Here is a 27,331-nt window from a genome sequence, read left to right on the forward strand (position 1 = left end):
TTTAAAAAAAATGGATATTTGATGGCTGCAGTGAGCGGTATGGGCCCAGTTGGGTTCTACTTTATAGTATGCTCTTTTTACCCAATGGGGTTTAGGCCTAAAGTCAGACTTGAGTTCATGTAGAGGCATGTGTCAGCTGTGATAACTATTGGAGAGACTTAGACTAATTAAGATCACTGACAGATCATTTGGGGAGGGGTGAGGCACGGAGGGCAATCGTGGATGCCAGGGACAATGTGGGAGGAGGATGGGTCATAACAGAGGGAGGGGGATGGGGAATCTAGGATGGTAAAACAAAAGGCAAGGTATGCAGGACACAAGAATTGGGAAATTATTTGCTGAGAACATATATGTTGACGTGCTTGATTGAGCCAATGCACAGTGTATTTTGGATGGAAAATTCATTTGTGTGTTGTGATGGGAAAAAAAAATTATAATAAAAAATAAACTATAAAAAAAAAGAGAGAAGAGGATAGAGAAAGATAGCAAGTGAACAATAGAGAGGATGTTAGTGAGAAACAGATATGGTTTATTATCCGTTGATGATGACGTGTATAGTATTCTCAACTGGACTGGTCTGGGAAGTATTTCATGAGGTGAAGTCTTTTAACAAGCAAAATGAGAAATAGTGATCGACTGTTTTAAAAAATTATAATAATAATTATTGGGAAATGCATGGAAAAGACATTGAATGATAAAGCGGGGAGATTGATGTCTCTGTATTGACTGACATGCATGGCATTCCCTTTTGAAAAAGCAATGGAAGTCAATGTAAAGTTATATGTAATCCAATGTAATATAAAGAAGATTTTGATGACTTTGCGTCAGAGAGTGAGAACATTAACATGTGAGAGTGAGAACATTCCCACAGATGGTACATAATCTAGTAAAGTACTCTAAATTATTCCATTAGAAAGGGGTGCTTTTTCCTTCTTCCAGTGTCACTCTCTGGTGAGTATACACGCCATGTGACAATAAACAAACAAACAAAAGGGCTAATTAGTGGTGAGCGTGGTCAACAATGGAGTTGAGCAGTGGACCCTGGCAAATTGAAAAACATACCAGGTCCATGTGCGAAAATGCCCAAAATCCTCACAGGAGAACGGAGAAGGGTTCGCAGCATAGCCAACCCTCCTGGGGGGTAATTTTTCATGTTTCCTGTCTCGCTGTCTAGTATACACACTCTATAGAAAAAAATTTTTTATACTAAAATAAAATGGGAAAAATTAAAAGTAGGAACAAATATAACACAAACACTTTCCATAACATTATAGAAAGAAAATTTCAAACACTTTTGAGAATAATTGAAATTTAGCAAAAGATATTATTTGAAAAATAATAAAAAAAACTATAAAAAAACTAAAGATTTAAAAAAAAATGTGGTCCTCTGATCATGTTTAAAATTATAAAAATTTAAATTTATTTTCTACTTAGATATATAAGTTGAAAGACATTTTCCAAGTTTTCACTTTTGTGTTTTCTTGTGAAGGACACAAATTTGAATACTCATGAAGTCTTATTTATCTATCCTTTAATTTCATTTTTGGATTATTCATTCCTAGTGTCTATAAATGTAGTAATTTTTACATATTGATTTTTTGTGTACTGATATAAACTTTCTTAATAGTTTTACCAGTTCATTTTTTGTGGAATCCTTGGAATTTTCTACATATAGGATCATACCATCTGCCAGTTTGGCCTCTTATTTTTCAGTCTGGAATCTTTTTTTTGTTTGTTAGCTACAGGGTGTATGCACTGTTTGGAAAGATAGAGACGGAGAAACAGCAAAAGAGAAATCAACCCCCACCTCGGGGGATTGCCACACCTCAATCCCTTCTCCTCCATTCTCCTCTTCAAGATCTTTTGCATGCATGCACACGCACTTGGCATTTATTTTTTTTTAAAAGCAATGGATTTTATCTATCTATCTATCTATCTATCTATCTATCTATCTATCTATCTATCTATCTATCTATTATTTAAATTTGGCCAGAGAGAAACACAGAGAGGGAAAGTAAAAAAGCAAGCCACCAATTCCAATCTATCTATCTATCTATCTATTATTTAAATTTGGCCAGAGAGAAACACAGAGAGGGAAAGTAAAAAAGCAAGCCACCAATTCCAGGAATCAAAACCGTGGTCAGAAAGGGAACCAGCAGTTAGCATAATGACTATGTTGCTGGACTCCCACATAGACGACCGCAGTTCACGTCCCAGAACCGGTGGCTTACAACATGCGCGTGTGCATGTGTGCCCAAGATCCTGAGAGGAGAATGGAGAAGGGATTGCGGAATGACCATCCCCCATGGGGGGTGATTTTTTGCTTTCTGGTTCTATGTCTCTGTCTGGCGAGCGCACAAGCCCTATAGCAAAAACCTCTTAAAACAAAACAAAACCTCTCAAAACAAAACAAAAAACCGTGGTCAGTCATAAACCACCATGCCACCTGCTGGTACCCTTGGTGTGAGCTTTTTAAGTCACCGGGTCTGGGACTTGAACTGCATTCAAATACATGGGAGTCCAGCGATAACCATTATGCTATCTGCTAATCCCATGGATTTTTTTCTATTAATTTGCCTGTTGGCCCGGGCTAGGACATTCAGTAAAATATTTAAATGAACTAGAAACAGGATCAGCAGTTGGCATAATGGCTGTGTCACTGGCCTCCCCAGGAGCTTGGCTGTGTCACTGGACTCCCGAGTAGCTGACCACAGTTCGAGTCCTGGACCTGGTGGCTTAAACTCACACTGGGTGCGGGTAGGTGTGTGCCCAAGATCCTGAAAGGAGAATGGAGAAGAAGGGGTGTGATTTCTCGCTTTTGGTCTCTCTGTCTTTCTGGCAAGCACATGTGCCCTATAGCAAAAATCACCCACCCCCCCATGAAAAGAAAAAGAATTAGGAAGAGTGGGTCAGCCGGTGGCATGTTGGTTAAGGTGTTAAGACTCCTACATGGCTGACAATGCTTTGAATCCTGGACCAGGTGGCTTGATTTTCGACTTTGCTCTCTATTTTTCTCTCTCTCTGGTCAAATGAAACAATAACAAAATAAAATAAAATAATTAATAAAAAAAAAGAAGAAGAACTGGTTTGAGTAGACATCTTTGTCTCATTTGAGATTTTAAGCAAAACACTTTTGAATTTTCCCATCAGGTATGTTAGTTGTGTGTGCGTGTGTATGTTTGTTTAAAGAATTATTGATTTTATTTTGTTTTATTTTATTTTATTCATTCATTCATTTTATTTTAATTTGACCAGAGAGAGACACACAGAGAGAGAAAGGGAAAGTGAGAATGCAAGCCACCAGGTCCGGGACTCAAACCGTGGTTGGCCATGTACAGCGCCTTAACCACCATGCCACCTGCTGGTTCCCAGTTGTGTGTTTTTTGAAAGTGCCCTTTTTCAGGGTAATTCCCTTCTCTTACTAGGAAACTGATTGTCATTGTGAAAGAGCTACATTTTGTCAAATGCCTATTCTGCACCTTTAAACATGATCGTGTGGTTTTTGTCCTTTGTCCTATTAATAAAATATATTACACTGAATGATTGAATATGTTGAATTGTGCACTCCTGCTTTTAAATTTTCTGCTTTAAGTTTCTGCTATAGAGTCTATGCCCTCACCTGAGACAGATAAGAAAGGGAAAGTGAGATATCAGCCCCTAGGATGGATAGTCATGTTGTAATCCCGGCTCTTCCATCTCTTTTCTCAGGATTTTGTGAATATATGGCTGGTGTGTTTTCCAACTGCTATGTCTGGGACTCAAGTTGCAATGTCAAGCACATGAGATCTAGCCACCTTACCATGTCACACGCTGACTCCCATCTTCTTATAATTTTATTAACAGAAATAATCAAAACACTAAAACCCTAGAGTTTTAATTCAACTGCCATAATAAAATGATTTTTTTTTTTGAGAGATTTTCACTATAGGGCGCGTGCGCTCGCCAGACAGAGAGAGACATTAGAGACAGAAAGCGAGAAATCACCCCCCAGGGGGGATGGTCACGCCGCAATCCCTTTTCCTCCATTCTCCTCTCGGGATCCTGGGCACGCACGCACACGCGCCCGGCGTGAGTTTTAAGCCACCGGGTCCAGGACGTGAACCGCGGTCGACTACGTGGGAGTCCAGCGACATAGCCATTACACTAACTGCTGGTTCCCTAAAATGATTTTTTTTTAAAGAGAGATTTTTGCTATAGAGCAGGTGTGCTCACAGGAGAGAAAGAAAAGGAAAGAGAGACAGACAGTCACAATCTCTTCTATTCTCTTCTCAGGATTTTGGGCAAGCATGCATACATGCCTGGCCTGAATTTCAAACTGCCAGGACTGAGACTAGAATCTTAGTCAACTATGTGGAAGTCCAAGGGACAGAAAACCATTATACCATCTACTGAACCCAATAGAATTATTTTTAAACAACTATTCGATGATTGTTTTTTTTCCAAAATGAACTTCTTTTTAAAATTATTTATTTAATTTTATTTATTATTATCATCTATTAATTTGACCAGAGAAAGAGAGAAAGGGAAAGTGAGAAAGCAAGGAAGAGGTCCAGGACTTGAATCTCGGTCACACACATGGGAGTCCAGCTCCTCAACTACCACACCATCTGCTAACCCCCTGTATGGTGTACTGTTTGTTTATTTTTTTAAAGAGGGCGATTTTTGCTGTAGGGCACATGCGCTCACTAGGCAGAGAGAACACAAGAAATCACACCTGGGGGGTGGCCACACTGCAATTCCCTTCTCCTTCATTCTTATCTCAGAATTTGGGGCATGCATGCACAATTGTCCAGTGTGAGCTTCAAACTGCACAGTCCCGGACTCAAACTACGATTGACTGTGTGGTAGTGCAGTGACATACCATTACACCATCTGCTTATTCCCAGAATATTTATTTTTAATTTGCTAAATGACATGGGTGCTAGTTAGAAAGATAGGTAACAGAGTGAGTTAGATGCAGAAAGCACCTACAAAGAGGCGTGATCACACTGCTATCCAATCTACATTTTTTTCATCCTGTAAGGATTTGGAGCATGTACACACCCATGCACACAAGTGTAGAGTTTTTTTGTTTGTTTGTTTTGTTTTTTTAAAGAAAGATTTTTACTGGGCCAGCAGGTGGTATTGTAGTTAAGGGTACTGAACTCCCATATGGCAGTCTGAGATTAGAATCCCAGACCAGGTGGCTTGCTTTCTCATTGTCCCTCTCTCTCTTTGTCTCTCATCCTGTCCCTCATCCTGTCCCTCTCTGGTCAAATTAAAATAAATACATAAAGGTAAATAAAATAATTCTTTTTTTGGGGGGGAGAGGTTTTTGCTATAGAGTGTGTGCGTTCGCCAGACAGAAAGACAGAGAGAGAAAGAGAGACAGAAAGCGAGAAATCACCTCCCAGGGGGGATAGCACACCACAATCCCTTCTCCTCCATTCTCCTCTCGGGATCTTGGGCAAGCAAGATCACGCACCCAGTGTGAGTTTTAAGCCACCAGGTCCGGCACATGAACTGTGGTCGACTACATGGGAGTCCAGTGACATAGCCATTACACTAACTGCTGGTCCCAATAAAATAATTCTTAAAAAAAAAAAAAAAAGACAGAGATTTACAGCATATGACGTGTGCGCTTGCTGGGGAGAGAGACAGAGAAAAAGAGAGAAATCACCACCCAGGGGGATGGCCACATCAGAATCCCTTATCCTCCATTCTGTCCTGAGGATTTTGGGCATGCACGTGCAATTGCCCAGGGTGAGTTTTAAACTGACAGGTCAAGTATTTGAATTGTGGTCAACTATATGGGAGTCCAGCAATATAACCTTTATGCCATCTGCTGGTCCTATACCAGAAATGTTTTTTTAAAGAGATTTATTTATTTTTAATGTTTAGTATTATCATTTTTCTTCAGTTTTGAGCATAGACAGAGAGAAAGAGACAGACAGAGAGAAAGAGAGAGAGAGAGAGAAAGCAAGCCGCCAAGGTTAGAACTTGAACAATGGCTGGCCAAGTACGAATCCAGAGCCTCAAGTACCAATGCCACCTCGCGGACCCCCTAGAGTATTTTTTAAGGCCCTAGGGACAGAAATTTGAACCACAAAGTCAGTCATGGGAGAATCCAGGTCCCATAAGCACTAGGCAATGGAACCTGCTAATTACATAAACATTAATTAACACACACACGAAATGTTTACATTTGAGCTTTCTATTTATGACATTAATGTAGACAGTTAAATCACAGTCACAGCACTTTAATAAAATTCTAAAACATACCTGATTTTTGTAAGCATCTGGAGCAAACTGCTTATATATTGGAGCTAATTGTGTAGCCAAATTCTGTAAATTATCTTCAAGGTTTTTTTCCTATAGGAAAAGTTAGTCCATATTAGTTATTTAATAATGACATATAATGAGAGATTAAGGTATGAAACTGAGTCATAGATCATTGTGGATGGATAGCTGATTCATAACTCATACTTACCCTGATAAAACTGCTACCATAGAGAAATAATGCTTTTGTTTTCCTCATCTAAATTATTAGAAATCACTATGTTTTATTAAGCCATTTGAAACGAAAATATTGTTATCCTGGTCTGACCACGCAGCACAGTGGTTACATGCTGTCCTTCGGAAATGGGATCCCACAGTTGAATGTAATTCCACTCTCAGCCCAACAGAACTTGAAAAGAATAAAATCCTAACACGATAGAGAAATAGGACTAAGGCAGGACCCCACCACGCCTCAGGGGGTGCTTTTTCTCCCTGTCTCTCCATGAAGCGCATGCACCCTCTGGCAAAGGAAGGAAGAAAGGAAAACAAAAATTATGTTATCCTTATTGGAAAGGGGTAATGTCCAAAAAAAGCAGGGACCCACTAGGACAAGTTTTTATGAGATGGGACAGCAACAGACATAAGACACATACCATGTATCGGATCCTGTGCTGCGATTCAACTATAATGCATATATGAATACTACGAGATTGGCAGGAAGTATGGCAGTCAAGGGTGCTGGACTCCCACATGGCCAACCGTGGTTCCGTCCCGAGCTGGGCGGCTTTCTTTCTCACTTTCCCTCTCTCTCAGTCTCTTTCCCTCTCACTCTATGCCTCTAGAGTCAAAATAAAATAAATAAATAAAGCTAAATTTTTAAAAATTATTTAAAAAATACTACCAGATTATTATTTTTTTTAAATTAATTTTTTCCCAGAGGGTACATAAAAGCTTGTCAGAGACACAGAAGGAAGGATAAAGACAGAAAGCATCCCTCAGGGTCATGGTCACACTTCAGTGCCTTCATTTCTTCCTCTTTTTGGGAACACATGCACATGTGCCAGGCATGCTTTTCAAGCCTTTGGCTTTGGGACTCAAACCTTCTGGTCATCCCCTGGGATCCAGACACCCTAACTACCAGGCCATTAGCTGGCCCAATGATTTATCTTTTATAAAAGACCAAAGGAAGGATGACTGAGATATTTATTAAATGTCTCAAGATCAATGGCAGTAAGTGAGATAAATAGCAGTGTCAAACCAAAGTTGTCTATTCTACATCACAAGGGGCTTCAAACTGAGGAAGATTTTGTGGAGAATTACCACCATATGACAAATCCGGGTTTCTAGTGATAGAGACAAAAGAGATCCATTCAAAGCAAAACTATTAGAATAGGTCTATTAAAATGTCAGTGAACCAGAGAAGGGAGAATTTGGAAACCAGAAGAGGGTAAGTTTTCTGAAATGACTATATATTTTATGTCAAAGTAGAGACTTGATAAATGAATAGTTACATCTAAAGAAGTGACCTGAAAGAGAATTTAGAGGTGAGATGAGGGAGGGGCAAAGGAAGGTTGAGATTTTTACCCCATGTAAGATTTGGTGTATAGAAATGTCTTAAACACAGACAGAAAACCTTCATATGGATCAGTTTACCTTTGTTACACATCAAGTTATTATTATTATTCTTAAATTACTTAGCTTTATTTATGTATTTATTTAAATTTGACCAGAGAGGGACACATTGAAAGAGAGAGACAGAGACAGAGAGGGAGACAGAGAAAGAGAAGGAAAGTGAGAAAGCAAACCACCAGGTCCGAAAATCAAACCATAGTCTTCCCTGTGAGAGTCCAGCGCCTTTAACCACCATGCCAACTGCTGACCTCCACATCAAATTATTGTAAATATCAAGCAACACAACAACATGGACATAGTTGGTCACTTCTGTAGCATCTTTTGACAAGTCTTGGTAACTATAAAGTATCAGTGAAAATCCTTTTGGTATCCTATTAACTTATGTTACCTTTAATTATATAAGAAATTCATGTACATCCTTCTTCAGCCTATAAGGACATTGTGTTGAGGCACAGTAACTGCCATGGCTTTCGGTCTTTGGCGAAACCTCAGATGTGTGGACTTCTGGCAATATGTTTGCAATTTCATATTGTTAGAGCATTCATTGTACCCCTGAGTGTTGCGGCTTTCTGTAAGTTTGTTGTGGTTGAACAAAGAAAGAAGGCATATGCAGATTTCTACAGAAATTATGATTTCATGAAAGATTTTGAAGAGATGAGGCAGGCCGATATCTCTTAAGAGTACAAAGAGATTTTGGAATGTAAAGAATATCATTTGAAGAACCGGAAGGTGGTAGGTATGGTGGTTAAGGGCACTGGACTCCCCCTGGCCAACCAGTTTAGTCAGGACCTGGTGGCTTGCTTTCTCACTTTCTGTCCCTCTCTCTCTTTTTCACTATGTGCCTCTATGATCAAATTTAAATAAATAAATAAAGTTCAATTACAAAGAAAAAAAAAAAGGGAATGTTATTGGATTTGAGTCATGTTCCGAAACTATGAAAAATGAATACGTGGGGCAAGCAAGTGGTGTGGTGGTCGAGGGTACTAGATTCCCACATAGACAACTGCAATTCGAGGCTTAGACCTGGTGGCTTGCTTTCTCGCTTTTTCTTTCTCTCTGTCTCTGGTCAAATATTTAAAAATAATAACAAATAGAAATAAATCTTTTAAAAAATTATATATAAAGAAAGAATAGTTTCTTGTGAAGCCAGGGAGTGGCATGGAGGTTAAGGCATTGGACATTCCCACATTGAGTCCTGGACTAGTGGCTTGTTTTCTTACCACCCCCCCATGTCTCTGTCTGGTCAAGTTAAAGTAAATGAATAAATAAAACTCAATAAATAATTCAGAAATAAAGAATAGTTTCTTTTTTAAAAATATTAATTTAATATTATTTGTTATTACTGTGAGTGTGTGTGTGTGTGTGTGTGTGAGAGAGAGAGAGAGAGAGAGAGAGAGAGAGAGAGAGACAAAGAAAGCGAGAAAACAAGCCACCAAGTCTGGGACTTGAACCGCAGTCAGCCATGTGGGAGTCCAGCCCAAAATAGTTTCTCTTGATACATACATACTGTGGAGAGTTTAAAAAAAAAAAAAGGTACAACAGATAGTATCCATTTCTAAATTAGTTTGTTCCATTGTGTATTTTTTTTTTCTTTCTTTTTCTTTTTCTTTTTTTTTTTTTTTTTGAGTTTTTGGCCTTAGGGTATGTATACTTGCTGGGGAAAGAGAGACAGAGACAGGAGGAAAGTGAGAAATTACTCCTTGCGGATTGGGGGATGGCCACATCTCAATTCCTTCTCCTCTATTCTCCTTCTGGGATCTTGGGCACACAAGGATATGAATCTGGCCTGATTTTTTGAAGCCAGTGGGACCGGGACTTGAAACATGGTCGACCACGCGGGAGTCAAGGAACGTAACCACTACACCATCTGCTGGTCCCACATCTGTCTACCCCTTACCTATATTATACAGCTTAAAAAATATAGTTAGGGGAGCTGGCAGATAGCCCAGTAGTTAAGGGCATTGGAGTCCCACATGGTCAACTGCAATTCGTGTCCCAGAGCTAGCAGCTTCCTTTCTCACTTTCTCTTTCTCTTTCTTACTCTGTCCATCTCTGGTCAAGTAAAAATAAAGTTAAAATAATTAAAAAAAAAAAAATATATATATATAGTTAGGAAAGTCAGGACACTAGTTGAAAAACACTTTCTAACTTTACTTGAAATTATTGCATTTATTTTGGGGAAATTTTAGAATGATGACTTGAAGATATCTTTTTATTTTATTTTATTTTTAAAAGATTCGTCCGGGACTTGAACCACGGTCAGTGACCTTAACCAACATGCCACCGCCTGGGCACTATGCTGTTAATTTTAATAAAATAGTTCATTACATATTACACAGAGAGCAAGTCATGCACTCATTGTTGATAAAACTTTAGAAATATTTTCTATAAAAAGTTTAGTATTTGACTGGGAATGAATCCATTATAACATGACTTCTTCAGTTATAGCATACAGCATTCCCATTTCACTCCCATTATTAACTCTGAGAAATATAAAAAATACAGAAAGAACAAAAAAAGGACAAGAATCGATATAACGCAAATTAAATTAATCAGTATCTTCATATATTTATGATGTGGAACTATCTTAAGAGAGTTTGGATTGCTTTCTCTGTGACCTGAAATACATTATTAAAAAAATGCAGATAAATGAAATAAAAAGGAGTCTAGTTCAGGTCTGGAGACCTCCCAGGGTATGCCAGGTACACGCTTATTCATAATCTGGGGCTGAAGAACAACCAGCTGGGAAGAGGAGATGCTGTTAGGGAGGGAGGCTTTGTCTCTTTCTTTCACTCCCTCATAGAATAAATACATAATAACAGTTGGAAATAATTAACAGTTGTGTACTGTTACCTAAATATTGTAAAAGTAACATGAAATTTCTGTATATCTTAATGATTTATTAGTTTTTAAAATAAGTATTTTTTTAGATGTTTTTGCTATAGGGCACGTGCGCTAGCCAAACAGAGAGACAGAGAGAAATCACCCCCCCGGGGGGGATGGCCACGCTGTAATACCTTCTCCTCTATTCTCCTCTCTTGGGATCTTGGGCATGCACGCACACGTGCCCGGCATGAGTTTAAGGCCCTGGGTCGGGGACCCAAACCGAGGTCAACTATGTGGTAGTCCAGCCCCGTAGCCATTACACTAATTGCTGGTTCCTTAAAATAAGTATTTACTTAATTTATTATTATTATTTTAACTTTGTTGTAGAGAATCAGAGAGAAACAGAGAGAGAGAGGGAAAGTAATAAAGCAAGCCACCAGGTCCGGGATTCAAACCATAGTCAGCCACGTGGGAATCCAGTGCCACAAATGCCATGCCAACTTATTATCAGATCTTTATCAATTAGTGTTCAGGACTACATCCTTTTGCTCTAGACACTTTGCACTCAATTTCTAAGACCATTGCATCCATCTCTATGGCTGTAATTACGACATAGACCACACCTGCAGCTTCAGATTCATATCATGATAGGCTGGCACCCGCACATCCACACTGAATTCACAATCTGCCCTCTACAAACATGGTCCCATTGTAGTGTGCCCTATGTCAAAAAACAGCACGACCATGTCATTTTAAAGATTACACCAAGCACCGCTCACTCTGTCACAACCATATTCCAAGTCACTATTATCCCTTCCGTGGATTCATCTCATACATAGCTAGCTCTTCTTGCTAAAGTCACTCTTGGTCCACTCCAATTAATAATCAAAAGACATCTAGAGGATTTTCATAAAAGGAAAGTGTAATTATGTCACTTTCTTCCTTGAAACCCTTCAATGATCTCCCAAAATTCTTGACGTAGCTTACAAGGCTGCTGCATGCACCTCACTCTCCCTTGCCTGCTGAGCTTCAGTCACACTGGCCTCCTGACAGTTCCTGGAATGAGCCATGCTTCTTCCTGTATTATAAGCACTATACAAATGTTACTCATTATTAATAGCAACCACAAGCAAAAACTAATCTAGAAATTCTTAACAACACAATAATATTATTGTTATGGTATAAAAACGTAATAGTTCTATCAATATTACTCAGATATTAGTATACTAACAGACACTTCAATCACTTAAGGAAAGAAAACTTAATTGGTTAATTTTAAGGGACAACTAATATCAATCACATTATTGCGTGCTTGCTCTTTGAACATGGTACGTTTCCATTACCCTGTATTTTGAATATTCTTTTAAAGTAGTATAATTTGTCCTAAAAAAGCTAATATACTTCTTGTTAGATGACTTCTGAGATACTTTAGATATTTTATTGCTAATGTTAGTGAAAAATGTTATATCTTTTAATGGTTATTATTGGTAGATATGAAAGTTATTGATTTTAACCAAGATAGCCTTATATATAGCCATCTTGTCCAACTTGATTATCAGTCATATTTAACTCCCTTTGTAACTTATGGAAAGTTTTACCTTTAAAAAATGTTCACAACTAGTTCAAAAGATAGAAATCCTATTTCTAGTAATTATATAAAGGTTAATACACACTTTCTCAAATATATGTTTTCCTGACAACTAGAACAATGTTTCGAGCTATTTTTCATGATACAGTGTGTCATAAAACCAATTTGGTAGGTTAAAACCAGTATAAAATTATATTTATAAAAATAAAATAGCTTTATAAAATGCATTAATGCATCATAAAGATCCTTCAGGAAAACTATATTGATATGAACATTGTTCATATTATAATGTTAGCTTTGTTACATGTAATCAGGCTAAGTATTAGTTTGTATAGTTTTGTTTAAATTATTTACTTATATACATATATGTATAGCAGTCTATAATATAAAATGCTTTACTCTTATTTCATTGATCAGAGATTGAAAAAGAACAATCTTAGAATTAGTTAAGATGTAAGCCCTCTCCTCCCAAACAAATGATGAAGCATTTCATTTCAGAATTTAATTCCTATTGGTGCCCCACCTCCTCCCATTATCTACCCACCCCCAAAGTTGTTAAGAGTATGGAATTATAGGTTCTTATTTTAATTAAAAAGAAAAATGTAGTACTCAACTTATTTAAATTTAACAGTAAATTTGACTAATTTCTTTGCTCACCATGGCCTTGTGTCCCGGACAGACTCGTTCCGGTTTCATATATCTTCTTTCTGGATTACGTCCTTTAGTAATTCTTTCATAGTAGGTCTGTGGGTAGTAAACTTTCTGAGTCTTTGAAATGTTGTCAAATGGATTTTTGCAATTTTGTCTGGGTATATAATTCTAAATTTTCTAACAATGATTCTTTCTGGGATTGGGGGGAACAGGTTAGAGCCAGAGACTATTTGAATTTGGATTTATAGTTGAAAACTACCTAATTTATGTAGAATTTAAAATTATTTACATCTTTATGCTTTATAACTATTTTTAATATTTAATTTTTAGTGTTTAAAATGTTAAAGGAATGTACTTATATATTCATTTCTTAATTCAGAAATTAAAAGGACACTTACATGTAAGGGAGAGCTTGGATCAATTCTAAACCTTCTGGGGCTTGGGCTTCTACCAAATTTGCAGCCATTGAAATACATACTCCATGAACAGCCAAAAGAGAATGAAGCTCCACAAGTCTCTGGATCAATGCCTTGACATGTACAGGTACGACTGTAAGATGGTAATTGCAAAGGAAGTAAATTGGTAATGCAGTACAATACCTCGGACGGAAAATTTCATGTTGATATGACTTTAGACATATCATATAGGGCCTAATGAACCGGTTTTAACATTTATCAATTCTATTAGTTACTGAATCTGATGTAATTTTATACTAACCATAAAAGGCTACCTATACTCAATTATTAATTAAAAATATATGTGGATAAGATTATCAGTTCAATTAAGTGGCGATAAATAATAGAGATCGAAAATACCTACACCCTTGTTTGATCTGAAGGTGTCTGAACTGGGGAAATAAAGGGCTTGGATTTTACATTCTGAGTTAGTTCCCTACAGAGCATGTTGTAACACTTGGAAATTTAGCTCCTTTATGTCTAATGAAGCCGGTATAATTTTCTGAGGCTTAAAAAAAAAAAAAATCACTCTCTTTTTTGTCTGTTTTTTAGGTTTTTGGCACAGAGCATGTATGGTCACCAGACAGAGTCAAGTCAGGGTGCCTGGAATGATTTTTATGCCACTAGGTCCAGGATTCAAACAGAAGGCAGCCATGTGAGAATCCCACACCCTAACCAGCACACTACCTGCTGGATCCCACTGTCATAAGTGCTACAACAGAAAGTGTTTCATTTACTAATTTTTTTTTTTTTTTTTAAAGCAAACTGGTGGCTCCAAGGTCAATGCCTCCATTATTTTTTTTTTTGGAGAGATTTTCGCTATAGGGCGCGTGTGCTCGCCAGACAGACAGAGAGAGACATAGAGACAGAAAGCGAGAAATCACCCCCCAGGGGGGATGGTCACGCCGCAATCCCTTCTCCTCCATTCTCCTCTCGGGATCTTGGGCACGCACGCACACGCGCCCGGCGTGAGTTCTAAGCCACCGGGTCCGGGACACGAACCGCGGTCAACTACGTGGGAGTCCAGCGACATAGCCATTACGCTAACTGCTGGTTCCCTCATTTACTAATTTTGAGACCATGGGTAGTTAAGGCGCTGGACACTCCCACATAGCTGACCACGGTTCAAGTCCTGAACCTGGTGGCTTGTTTTCTTAATCCCCCGCCCCCGGCCAAAATAAAATAAATGAATGAATAAGTAAAATTAAATAAATAATTTTAAATAAATAAATATATATATACATACATAGACAGAAAGCTAGAAAACACCCCCCAGAGATATTGGCTGCAATCCACTCTCCTTTCAGGTCCTTAGGCATGCATGCATATGCCCACAGCATGAGTTTTAAGGAGCTGGATCTGAGACTTTAAATGTAATTGACTACACACGAGCCCAGCAACAGAATTATTACGCCATCTGCTTTTACATCTTTGAGATCTTTCTAAACTATACACTTTAGTAACTATAACAGGGAGCAGAATATCCATACAACAATATGAAATCAAGGAAATGCAGAAGCTGTTCTTGTGGTTCTAAATTTACACAATGCTTAAAATTTGTAAAAGGAGGGCTGGCAGGTAGTATGGTGGTTAAGGGCACTAGACTCCTATGTGGCCAACAGCGGTTTGAATTTTGAACCGGGAGGCTTCCTTTCTCACTTTTTAGCTCTCGCTGCCCCTCACTTTGTTCTTCTATGGCCAAATTTAAATTAATAAATGGAATTTGAAAAATAATAATAATAAATTCTATAATAGGAGGTATACAGTGCTTACATAAGGATCAAAAAAGTCAAGGTAAAGCTAAATGCTCAATCACAGAAATTGAACTTGAGTAACAGTATACAAAAGTTGCTCTTTTCCTTCAAAAATCTCACTGTTATGAAAGACAAACACGGGGAACCAGCAGTTAGCATAAAGGCTATGTCGCTGTACTCCCACATAGTCGATGGTGGTTCGCGTCCCCAACCCGGGGGCTTAAATGTCACGCTGGGCGCGTGTGCGTGCGTGCCCAAGATCCCGAGAGGAGAATGGAGGAGAAGGGATTGCGGCGGGGGGGGATTTCTCGCTTTCTGTCTCTATGTCTCTCTCTGTCTGTCTCGTGAGCGCACGCACGTGCACTATAGCAAAAACCTCTCCCCCCCCAAAAAAAAAACCATGAAAGACAAACACAGATCAAGATAAAAGGATTACAAGAGCAAAAGACAAAATAAAAAACTGGGCCAGCAGATGGCATGGTGGTTAAGGGGCTGGAATCCCACATGGGTGACCATGGTTGGAATCTCAGACCTGGTGGCTTGCTTTTTCACTCCCTCTATCTCCCTTCCTCTCTCTCTGGTGAACACCCGTAACTTGTAGGAAATCTTTAAAAATAGTAATTATAAATAAAATTAAATAAATAATTTTTTTGTGGGGGAAAAGGTTTGCTATAGGGCGTGTGCACAAGCCAGAAACACAGAGACAGAATGCAAGAAATCACCCCCAGGGCGGATGTTCACACTGCAATTCCTTCTCCTCCATTCTCTTCTTGGGATCTTAGGTAGGCATACACAGGGGCCCCGTGAGTTTAAGTCACCGGATCTAGGACTTGGTGGTCAACTACATAGGAGTTCAGTAACATAGCCATTATGCTAACTACTAGTCCCGTAAATAAATAATTTTAAAAAGTAAAATAAACAAAAACTAAAGCCACTATATGCTGGAGGGGAGGACATTACTATAACTATATTATTATTAAATAGACAATATTAGATTCTAGTATCTATGAAAACAAAATGTCCTGATTTCTATCATCTTATAGGGAATATATAAATTAGATTTTTAAATTTTTAAAAATTTTAGACGAAATACATTTTTAAGTATTATATCAGAGAAAAGAACTTAAAGTTTATGTGTGCTTGTATGTATCTCCATATCTGTACTAAGGCAAATATAAACACAATCTTAGGAGTTGTGGGATCCAAGCAATTAAATATAACAGTTCATTAAAGTAATTTTTTAAGAATTATTTTATTTAACTTTATCTATTTTATTATTAATATTTTATTTTATTTGTCCAGAGAGGGGCAGAGTGTGTGAAAGTGAGAGAGGGTTGAAAAGCAACCTGCCAGGTCTGGTACTTGAACCTTGATTGGACATGTGAAAGTCCATTACCCTTAACCACCATGCCACCTGCCATTCCTTCATTTAAGTATTCTTATACTTTTAGTGTAGATATCAAGTTCTAGTAAAATGAAATGTTAAATCTATATTAAGTAAATTAGAATAACATTTAGGGGCCAGCTGGGAGTGTGGTGGTTAAGGTGATGGATTTCCACATGGCTGACCACAGTCAGGTCCAGGCCCAGAGACTTGAAAAACATTCCAGGTGTGTATGCTCAAAATCCTGAGGGAAAATGAAGAAGATATTTGGTCTTGTCATATGCCCCGGGGGAGGGGTGATTTGTACCCCCCCTCAGCAGATGCACATACCCCATGGCAAAATAAAACCAAACAAAATGCTGAAAACAAAACAAAAAAAGGTTGAAATAATTAACAATTGTTTCATGGGGGGCGGGGGGTCTAAATTAGATGGAAAAATAATCCTATTCACAGTAACAAAAATGTGAGTCAAGATAACATTGACACCATTTCTCTGTTAAGGGCAACATTCAATTTGACAAGTATTCATTTGAAAGACTAGCAGAAAAGAGATATGGTACAGATGCCTAGAGATGATGTTACCTTTATATAAACATCTCTTTTGTCTATACTCTGGGATTAAGTAGAGTCAGGTATCAAAGAAGGAAGCAATAAAAGAATATTCTTGAGGAGAAATGCTAAAATGGTCTTAACTATGATGAAACCCGTCTCTAAAGATATGTCCCTTCTTGGACCAGCAGATTGGATTGAAGTTATGGTGTCGGATCCCACATGGACAATAGCATGATGTGAGTCTCAGCTCAAGGAGCTTGAGAAGCACTGCAAGGACATAAGTGTGCACACCCAAAAATCCTGAAAGAAGAATGGAAGAGAAGGGATTGCAGAGTAGCCATGGCCCTGGGAGGTGATTTCTCCCTTTCCCTCTGTCTGCCTCTCTCTAGTGAGCACACACACACCCTATATCAAAACTAAAGAGAGAGAGATAGTCTTTATAGTTATGTAATACCTAAAATCCTGTTCTCCCATACAGCATATTTGATATTTCTCAACAATTTACTATTACATTATGTAACAGAGATCTGGATGACAAAGCAGTACAAAACTGGTAGGATTACTTTTCGTTGAGGGTGCATCTTCGGTCAGTGGGATGACCATTGTATGACTTGAGATTCTCAGTAAGTTCCTTGTACAGCTGGTCTGCCATTGGGAGTGGAATGCCTTCCCACACCATGATGAGCACCACTATGACAGCTGTTGAACAGTGGTGGCCTGCACGCTTTCGGACCAAGCATAGAACCTTTTCTTCTTCGCTGCTTCTTCTTATAACCTGCAAAAGCAGAATGCATTTATCCATGGAAAACAAGTATCCAACATTGAAATACAATGGATATTCCTTAAAAGCTCTATATGAGGGACCAGCAGTTGACATAATGGTTATGTTGCTGGACTCTCATGTAGTCGACTACAGTTCGATTCCTGGACCCGGTAGGTTAAACTCACCTGCCAGCCCCAATCCAGCTTCCTTAACCACTGGGCAATGCAGCTAGCCCAGTCATGATCCAGAGATGTCAAAAACTCTTGAGTGATAAGGGAAGACTTTTAAAATTTTGTGGAAACCTGGTTAAAGTACTATGCTCATCCCAAAATTTTTAAAAAGAATTATTTAATTTAATTATTTTAATTTGACCAGAGATGGAGAGAGAGAGAGAGCACGCGCAAGTGAGAAAGCAAGCTGTCGGGGCCAAGACTCAAACCTCAGTCAGCCATATGGGAGTCAAGCACACTTAACCACAATGCCACCTACCAGCTCCTGTCCCAAATGTTTTGAAACCCCATGAGTAGGTTTCCATTGTAAGTATTTACCATAAACTTGTGGAAAACATCTCATATTGAAACCATTGCTAGTGGTACTAAAGTTTACTTACTTGTTTACTAGGTTTTTGCCATAGGGTGCGTACGCTCATTGGAGAAGATGTAAGGGGGGGAGAAGTGAGAAATCACCACCCTAGGGGAGATGGCCATGTCACAATATCTCCCTCATTCTCCTGTCAGGATATTGGGTATGCATGCATATGTGCCTGGAGGATAGTGAACTGCCAGGTCCAGAATTCTAACCATGGTTCAACATGTGGGAGTCTGATGCCCTAACTACCATGCCATTTGCTGGCCCCTAGTTTTCCTGAGCCCCCCTCCCCCAATAGGTCATGTTCTCTTACGGAGAGATGGATAAAAACAGTGAGAGGAAAAGTGAGAAATCACCACCCCAGGGGATGTCCACACTACAATCCCTTCTTCTCCATTCACCTTCTGGGATTCTGGTGAACACGCATACCCCTTTGGATTGACTTTCAAGCAGCTAGGTCCAGGACTTGAACTGCGGCCAACCATTTGGAAGTCCAGTGATTTAACCATCATGCCACTGCTCGTAGAAGAGAGTTTATTTATTTATTTATTTAATTCTTTTTTTTTGGGGGGGGGATGTTTATTTATTTAGCCTTAGGGAATTTGCACTAGATGGAAGGGATGGGAGAGTGGAGTGGGGAGATTGAGAGAGAAAGCAAGAAATCATGCCGCAGGAAGGATGGCCATACCACAATCCCTTGCCCTCCATTGTTCTCAGGATTTTAGGCACACGCACACATGCATCCAGCATGAATTTCAATCGACTAGGTCTGGGACTCAAACCATGGTCAGCCATGCCAGTGCTTTAACCTGCTCATTCCATTATTAATATTTTTTATTTTGATCATAGAGACAGAAAAGAAAAGTGAGAAAGCAAGCTGCCAAGTCAGAGACAGAATCCCAATCAAGCTTTTAAGAGTGCTGTGCCCTTAATTAACATGCCACCTGCTGGCAGTGAACAACCCTTTTTTCCCCCTAAATAATTATTTCACTTAACTTTATTTATTTATTTAATTTAAAAAAAGTTTTTTTTCTTTTTCAGAGATTTTTTTGCTATAGGGCGCGTGTGTGTTCGCCAGACAGAGAGAGACAGAGAGACAGAAAGCGAGAAATCATCTTCCAGGGGGGATGGCCACTCCGCAATCCATTCTCCTCCATTCTCCTCTCAGGATCTTGGGCACACACGCACACGTGCCCAGTTTGAGTTTTAAGTCTCCGAGTCCAGAACGTGAACCGCGGTCGACTACGTGGGAGTCCAGCGACATAGCCATTTTCACTAACTGCTGGTCCCTTTATTTATTTAAATTTGAAAAAAGAGGTCCAATGAGAGAGAGAGAGAGAGAGAGAGGGAAAGCGAGAAAGCAAGCCCCCGGTCTGGGACTCAAACCGTGGTTGACCATGTGGGAGTCCAGAGCCCTTAGCCACCAAGCCACCAGCTGGCCCCTAAATAATTCTTAAAAAAAAAAAAAAAGAAAGAAAAGAAATTGAGGCATAAAGAGAGAACAAACATGTTCAAAGTATAGCTATAGCCATTCCCATTTCTTCGACTTCACTAGACATTTTATTACATCTTTAAAAAGGTACCTTACTTTTTGACTCAAGACATTGGTATTTCTTTCTCTACTTAGATGAACTATCTTCTGTACATTTTTGGAGTACTGTCTTTGCACACTTGCCTCTTTTTCACACTCAGGGCTCAGCTTAAATGTACTCTCCCCATAGAAGCCTAACTGATAATTCATACATAATGGGGAAACATTAGAAAAATCTGACCAAAAGAGTAACATGAAAAGAACACTGTTACTAATGCAATATAAAATTGGCATTAGTTTATTGAACTAATTGTAATAGACAGGAAAAAAGCATATAGTGTGAAATTTAGAAAGGAGGAGCCAGCAGGTGTGGAGGTTAATGTACTAGATCATACATGGTGACAAGGCTTACTTCGCAATTTCAGTCCAACCGGGTGGCTTAAAAAATCATGCCAGGCACGTATGCATGCATGTTCAAAATTTCAAGAGGTGAAAGGAGGAGAAGGGATTGTGCCAGGTTGTGGCACAGCCATCCCTCCTGGGGGATGATTTCTCACTTCCTCTGTCTCTCTTAGTCTCGGTCTCTCTCTGGGGATCACACATGTCCATATAGCAAAACTTAACAAAAATAAACAGGAAAGGAAGATAGGACTCTTGGCATCAGCAACAGTTCAAAGTATGATTTTTTATTTTAAAATGTTGAGAAAAAGATAAGCATTCAGGAGAAATCATACTTCGACTACCCATAAAAGTGTTCTGTCCAGAAACAGCAGTTAGCATGGTGGCTAAGGGTGCTCGACTATCACACGGCTGACTCTTACATATAAAAAAAAGGTAAACTGCATGAACAGTGTGTTGTGGAATTGAGAAAAGAACTAACACTTCATAGGTACTTTAACAGTGAAAATCAAGTCTACCTAGACATACAAAGACAGGCCCAGTGGGAACCAGCAGTTAGCGTAATGGCTATGTCGCTGGACTCCCACATAGTTGACCGCGGTTCGCGTCCCGGACCTGGTGGCTTAAAACTCACACTGGGCGCGTGGGCGTGCGTGCCCAAGATCCTGAGAGGAGAATGGAGGAGAAGGGATTGCGGCATGACCATCCCCCCTGGGGGGTGATTTCTCGCTTTCTGTCTCTATGTCTCTCTCTGTCTGTCTGGCGAGTGCACGTGCCCTATAGCGAAAACCTCTCAAAAAAAAAAAAAAAAAAAAAAAGGAAAAAAAAAAAAAAAAAAGACAGGCCCGGTGTGTTTTGGAACTGCTGGGGTGTGGGAATACGGATGTGAATGAGAGTTTAGCCTTATGGCATCTGGCTCCCTTAATCAATAGGCAATCAGGCCAACCCAGGTCTTCTATTCAGTTTTGTTATATTTTTTAATTAAGAAATATTTATTTTATTTTATTCATTATTATTCTTTTTTGTTTGCTTTTAAATCTGACCAGAGACATACAGAAGAAACAGAAAGCAAGAAAGCAAGCTGCCAAGCATGGAACTTGAACCACAGTGGGCCACATGGGAGGCCAGCACCTCAACCACTGTGCCATTTGCCAGCCTTCATTCTGTTTAGTTTTTAAGTGGGAAGTTTGAAGTAAGATTATATAGTGGTTAAGGCTCTGGACTCCCAGATAGCCAACTGCGGTTTGAGTCCCAGACTGGGCAGCTTGAAACTTCCACCAGGCACTTGTGCCCAAAATTCCAAGAGGAGAGTGAAAAAGGGATTGTGGTATGTCTATTCGCCCCCCACCCCGCCCCTGGAAGTGATTTATCTCTTTCTGTCTCTGTCTTTCTGACAAGCATACACACCCTACAGCAAACTATCTCTGTTAAAAAATAAAGAGAGAGTGAAGTTTACTATAGCTAATCCATTTAGATGTCCATTTTCGAAGATAATGTATGTTATTATATTATTAAAGAACAAAACAATTATCTCAAACCAGTGTTTCAAAATCTATGTTCAGGGATCAGCAGATATCCTAATGGTTGTTACATTGCTGGACGGCCACATGGCTAACCGCAGTTCGAGTCCTAGACCCAGATGCTTGAAACTCACACGAGGTGTGTGTGCACGTGTATCCAAAATCTGGAGAAGAGAATGAAAGAGAAGTGATTGTGGTATGGGTAGGGGTAGGGATGATTTATCGCCTTCTGTCTCTCAGTCTCTCCAGCAAGCACAAATGCCCTATAGTAAAAACCTCTCTTTAAAAAGAATAATAAAATAAAATAAAAGTATGTTCAGTGGCTGGTAGGACTCTGGGCCAGTTTCTGAAATGACCAGGTTCTAATTCATGTTTGAATTCCTTGTATTCAGTAAGTACTGTTCCTTCACTAATTCACCTTATTTGGAAAGTGTCACTCCCAATAAATTTACAGATTGTAACAAAAGGAAGGCAGATACCTTAACTGAGACTTGATACTACTGCATGAACAGAAAATTCCAAAATAAGTGTTCAAAAAGTTTTAAACACACACAAAAAAACACTATCTCTCATAAAATGAGAGAAAAAGAAATCCAGACTTAAGAAAGCCTTGGGTATGACAGCTCTACTGGTATCAAGAGGGATGTAGGCTCCTAAATTTCTTCTTAGCATCCTATAAATGCCTGTCCTGTCAAATCAATTTGTTACACTAGAAAGCGTTTAGAACGTTGGTCATTAAATCCATGCCCCATAAATAATGAGGAAGGGGCAGCAGTTGGCATAGCAGTTATAATTCTGAACTCCCACATGGCTAACTGTGGTGCTTGACCCAGACCCAGTAGCTTCAAACTCAAGCCAGATATATGTGCATGTGTGCCCAAGACCTGGGGGGAGAAAGGAGGAGAGGGGTTTGGGCCATGGCCATCCTCCCTCAGGGGTGTTTTTTGACTTTACCTCTCACTTTTTCTTCTCTCTCTCTAGTGAGTACACACAACATAAAGCAAAAGCCTCTAAAAAAATGTTATCTAAAAAGAAACAGATACGAAAGAGTCCATACTGGGGCAGTAGGTGGTGTGGTGGTTAAGGCGCTAGATTCCCACATGGCCAATCACAGTACGAGTTCCAGTTTCAGTGACTTGAAAATCTTGCAGCACGTTTGTATGTGCACCCCAAACCCTAAGAAGAGACTGGAGAGGAGATTACAAAATGGCCCTCTCCCCCAGGGGTTGATTTCACACTTCCCTACTTCTATGTCTCTCTATGATAAGTACACACACCATAAAGCAAAAATTAAAACAAAACAAAACAAACAAAAACTCACTGTCACATTTTTCCTTAATCATAGCATCCTACTTTGAGGATCGAAGAGGCAGTGTATGTCAAGTGTAAACACAATGACTGACACAATTCAGATGGCTATTACTGTCACGAATATTGCTGTAATTATTATTATTAGCAAGTTTAGATTGGACTCTTTTTTTAAAAAAAATTATTTATTTTAATAAATTCATTTATTTATTTTTAGTTTGATGAGAGAGACACAGAGAGAGAAAGAGGGAAATGAGAAAGCAAAGCCACCAGGTCTGAGACTTGAACCATGGTCAGCCATGTGGGAGTGTCCAGCACCTTAAACCACCATGCCACGTGCTGGTCCCTAGATTGGACTCTTAAAATAGTCAAGAATTTTTTTCATCAAAATAATTACTTATTTTACTATCATCACCATTCTTTAATTGACCAGACACACACACACACACACACACACACACACACACACACACACACAGAGACAAAGTGAGAAAGCAAGCCACCAGGTCCAGGACTTGAATTGCAGTCAGTCACATGGGAGTGAAGCACCTTAACAACCATGCGACCTGCCAGCCTCTATTGTCAAGAATTCTAAATAAATTGGTTAATATCATTAAAAAACACATTTGGCAATAAATCTAGATTTCAGTTGAGGACTTCTTAAAACAATTAGTCTAGTTCTTACAAATATCGACGTTTTAGAAAAATCAAAGCAGTATGAGAAACAACTTTGAGAGCAAGCTGTAGATTTGATTTTGTTCTCAGTATCATATCATTGTATCAAAGTGGCTTGGGAACCAGCAGTTAGCATAATGGCTATGTCGCTGGACTCCCATGTAGGTGACAGCGATTCGGGTCCCGGACCTGGTGGCTTAAAACTTACGCCTGGCGCATGAGCGTGCGTGCCCAAGATCCCGAGAGGAGAATGGAGAAGGGATTGCGGCGTGACCATCCCCCCTGGGGAGTGATTTCTCGCTTTCCATCTCTGTCTCTCTCGGTCTGTCTGGGGAACGCACGCGCCCTATAGTGAAAATCTCTCAAAAAAAAAAAAAAAGTGGCCTTATAGATGCTAAATTGGAAAGAATGTGAAGATAGAGTAACTTATAAATTAAAATATAATGCAGTGTATATATTTTGGTACTATTTCTTTCTGTAAATTATAAATTCAGGAAACAATGTATAAAACTACACAAGGAAGTGGTAATGTACTTATCTTGGGAGAAGGGACGAAGACCAATGGGTAGCACCAGAAAGGCTTATATCACCTGCTATCATTTTTTTCATATAAATTTTTAAATTTATTTTTATACCATATTTAATCACATATTATCTTTACAGTGTATAACATTTCTTTTGCCAGCATGATCACCATACCCTGTTATCATTTAATAGGAAAGCTTATGACATAACAACATCCACATTAAAACATTCTGCAGGTTTATCCCTACCACCCAAATCTAAAATCTAAGTGAGTATAGACAATTTCCTTGTTATCTCCCTGTGGAGTGCCTATTTTTTTTACCCCACATCTTCAAGGAATAAAAATTATGTTATTTTACGTATGGAATAAATCTACTTTCAAAATGTATAAATAGAAATACTTACCCACTTAGCAACTGGACACCCATGAGAGCTTTTTCCTTCTTTTCCTGTGTATACTACTGTTTCAATTCTAATTGCCTTTCCTTTTTGACCATACCTGGGTATAAAACACAATGGGGAAAATTTTTTAATTAACTGCAAGTTATACTTGAAAAGTTCATCTGTTAACACAATAAAGTATAAAAGCTGCAGATACATAGAGTTTAAAAACCAAACATGCCTCAGAATTTACTTTTGTTAAAAACAGTTTGTGGCAGGTATTTTTGTTTTTAATGTAGCTCTATTTACCTAGACTGAAAAATACCACTTTGGAAATGGCCTGGCTTGAAGAAAATCAAAGGGAGAGCAGAGCTATGTAGTGTAGGCTATAATAGTCTGAACTATGCTGACCATGGCATAGTAACATAAAAGCAAATGTTTCTGAACTTGAACAATAATAATTAGCCTTGTTTTATAAGTGGAGGGTTGAATGCCCAAGAGCTCGCAAGATCAGAAGGGATGCCAGATACCTCTTTCTCTGTGCCCTATGAAACATCCAACTCATGCTCTGAGAATTTTTCATTCACGTCTTTGTGCTCAGAGATAACGTATTTCCACTGAGTCAGGTCCACAGGAAGGAAGGGTCTTAACAGGGAAGCACATTTCCTCACCTATTCTCCATGATTTCCCTGACAGCAGCAACAGTTGGTCCTGCCCCAAGGTGTGTATAATATGGGCCTTTGTCTTTTTGTATAGCTCGATCTGTGGAAGGAATAAGATTATTAAACCCAGAAGTTTTACAGAATTTCATAGGGGCAAGGAGACATTTTTACTACTTTTTTTATTTTTCCTTTCTTCTATTCAGAACCATGGATCTTGGCAAGGTTTTAATAAACGATGATAACCAAAGTCAAAGACAATAGGCCTTGGAATTGTAAGTTCATTTTGTAACATTCCTAACTCTTTCTTCCTCTAAGTGTCAGAGGAGAAAAAAACTTGACGATGTGGGTCATATGGAGTCTCTCACTGCTTTAGGAAATAACTGCATAATTATTGGGGTGTGAAATTAAATGTTACCTGAGAGCAATGTCTTAAAAGCTAGGGCTCAGAATCCTGTTAAAATTGAGCCCAGAAATTCACAATTTATTCATAAATGTCCAACTCACAGCCAATGTACAATATACACTGGTACAGTAACTCTGTACTTAGAATCAAAAAGATAAATTATCTTAACGTATTTTAGTAAGTGATAAGTGAAAATAAATTACAGGATGTTTATATAGCAGAATAAAGATATTAAACAATGATGCTGAGGGGACCAGCAGATAGCATCCCATAAAAAAAAATGATGCTGACAACAAATCTAAAACTATGTGAAGTTAAACAAAAAGGCAAAATTACTGTATTTTCATTGTTACTCTTTAATGTGACCTGAGAGAGCAAAAGTGAGAGTCACCAGGCCTGAGACACTAACCAAGGTTGGCCATGTGAAAGTACAATGCCTTAACTACCATGCCACCTGCTGATTTTTTAGAGAGATTTTTGCTATAGGGCCTGTGCGTTAGCCACACAGACAGAGAGACAGAAAGTGAGAAATCACACACAGCCCCCTTCTCCCCCCCAGAGGGGATGGCCACAGCACAATCCCTTCTCTTCCATTCCCTTCTCGGGATTTTGGGCATGCATACAAAGGCACCAAGGGTGAGTTTCAAGTCTCCAAGTCTGGGACTTGAACTGTGGTCAACTACGTGGGAAGCCAGTCATGTAATCATTACGCCATCTACTGCTCCAACAAAATTACTATGTTTTAAAAAAACCTACATTTTGTAAAAATGGTAATAATATAAAAATAATTACATATTAATTCATATACAAACCATATCAGGGTTTTATCTTCAGATATTAAGACTGAGAAGATGTTCCTATGTCTGTACACTTGTGAATTTTTGTGGGCAGGAATTATGTCGTTCTTTTTTTTTTTTTGGAGAGGTTTTTGCTATAGGGCGTGTGCAATCGCGAGACAGACAAAGACAGACAGGTAGAAAGCAAGAAATCACACCCTAGGAGGGATGGCCATGCCCCAATCCCTTCTCCTCCATTCTCCTCTCGGGATCTTGAGCACGCAAGCACACATACCCGGTGTGAGTTTTAAGCCATCGGGTCCTGGACGCAAACCGCAGTTGACTACGTGGGAGTCCAGCGACATAGCCATGATGCTAACTACTGTTCCCTATGTAGTTCTTTTAAAACATATTTTTAAGTAGGTCTTTTAATATTTTGTCTAATTATAATCAATGGAGAATATCTGCTTTTATACCCGTACCATAACTACAGACAAAAATCATGATTTAATCACTTTCATAGGGCATCAAAGACAATGTAGAGGAGTACTCATCGGTGTTGTGGTGGTTAAGGTGCTGGACTCCCACATGGCTGACAGTGGTTTGATTCCTGGACCTAGTAGCTCATTTTCTCACTTTCTCTCTCTCTGCGTCTCTCTATGGTAAGTGCATGTGCTCTCAGAAAATAAAAAAATCAATA

The 27,331-nt window shown here is 39.0% G+C and overlaps 1 protein-coding gene across 1 annotated transcript in view; it reads right to left on the reverse strand.

The window, feature by feature from the left end:
* TET1 (tet methylcytosine dioxygenase 1) overlaps positions 1-27,331 on the reverse strand; it is a 136,070-nt gene that overhangs the window by 12,933 nt on the left and 95,806 nt on the right. Inside the window, exons 4-9 of the mRNA XM_027772044.1 lie at positions 25,462-25,552; positions 24,815-24,908; positions 17,664-17,875; positions 13,354-13,504; positions 12,962-13,048; positions 6,262-6,351 (exon numbers count right to left, since the gene is read on the reverse strand). Coding sequence (XP_027627845.1) covers positions 6,262-6,351; positions 12,962-13,048; positions 13,354-13,504; positions 17,664-17,875; positions 24,815-24,908; positions 25,462-25,552 — 725 coding nt within the window. The remainder of the gene's footprint in view (positions 1-6,261; positions 6,352-12,961; positions 13,049-13,353; positions 13,505-17,663; positions 17,876-24,814; positions 24,909-25,461; positions 25,553-27,331) is intronic.

This window comes from Tupaia chinensis, unplaced genomic scaffold (assembly GCF_000334495.1).
Source record: "Tupaia chinensis unplaced genomic scaffold, TupChi_1.0 Scaffold000250_1, whole genome shotgun sequence".
NCBI lineage: Eukaryota > Metazoa > Chordata > Mammalia > Scandentia > Tupaiidae > Tupaia > Tupaia belangeri.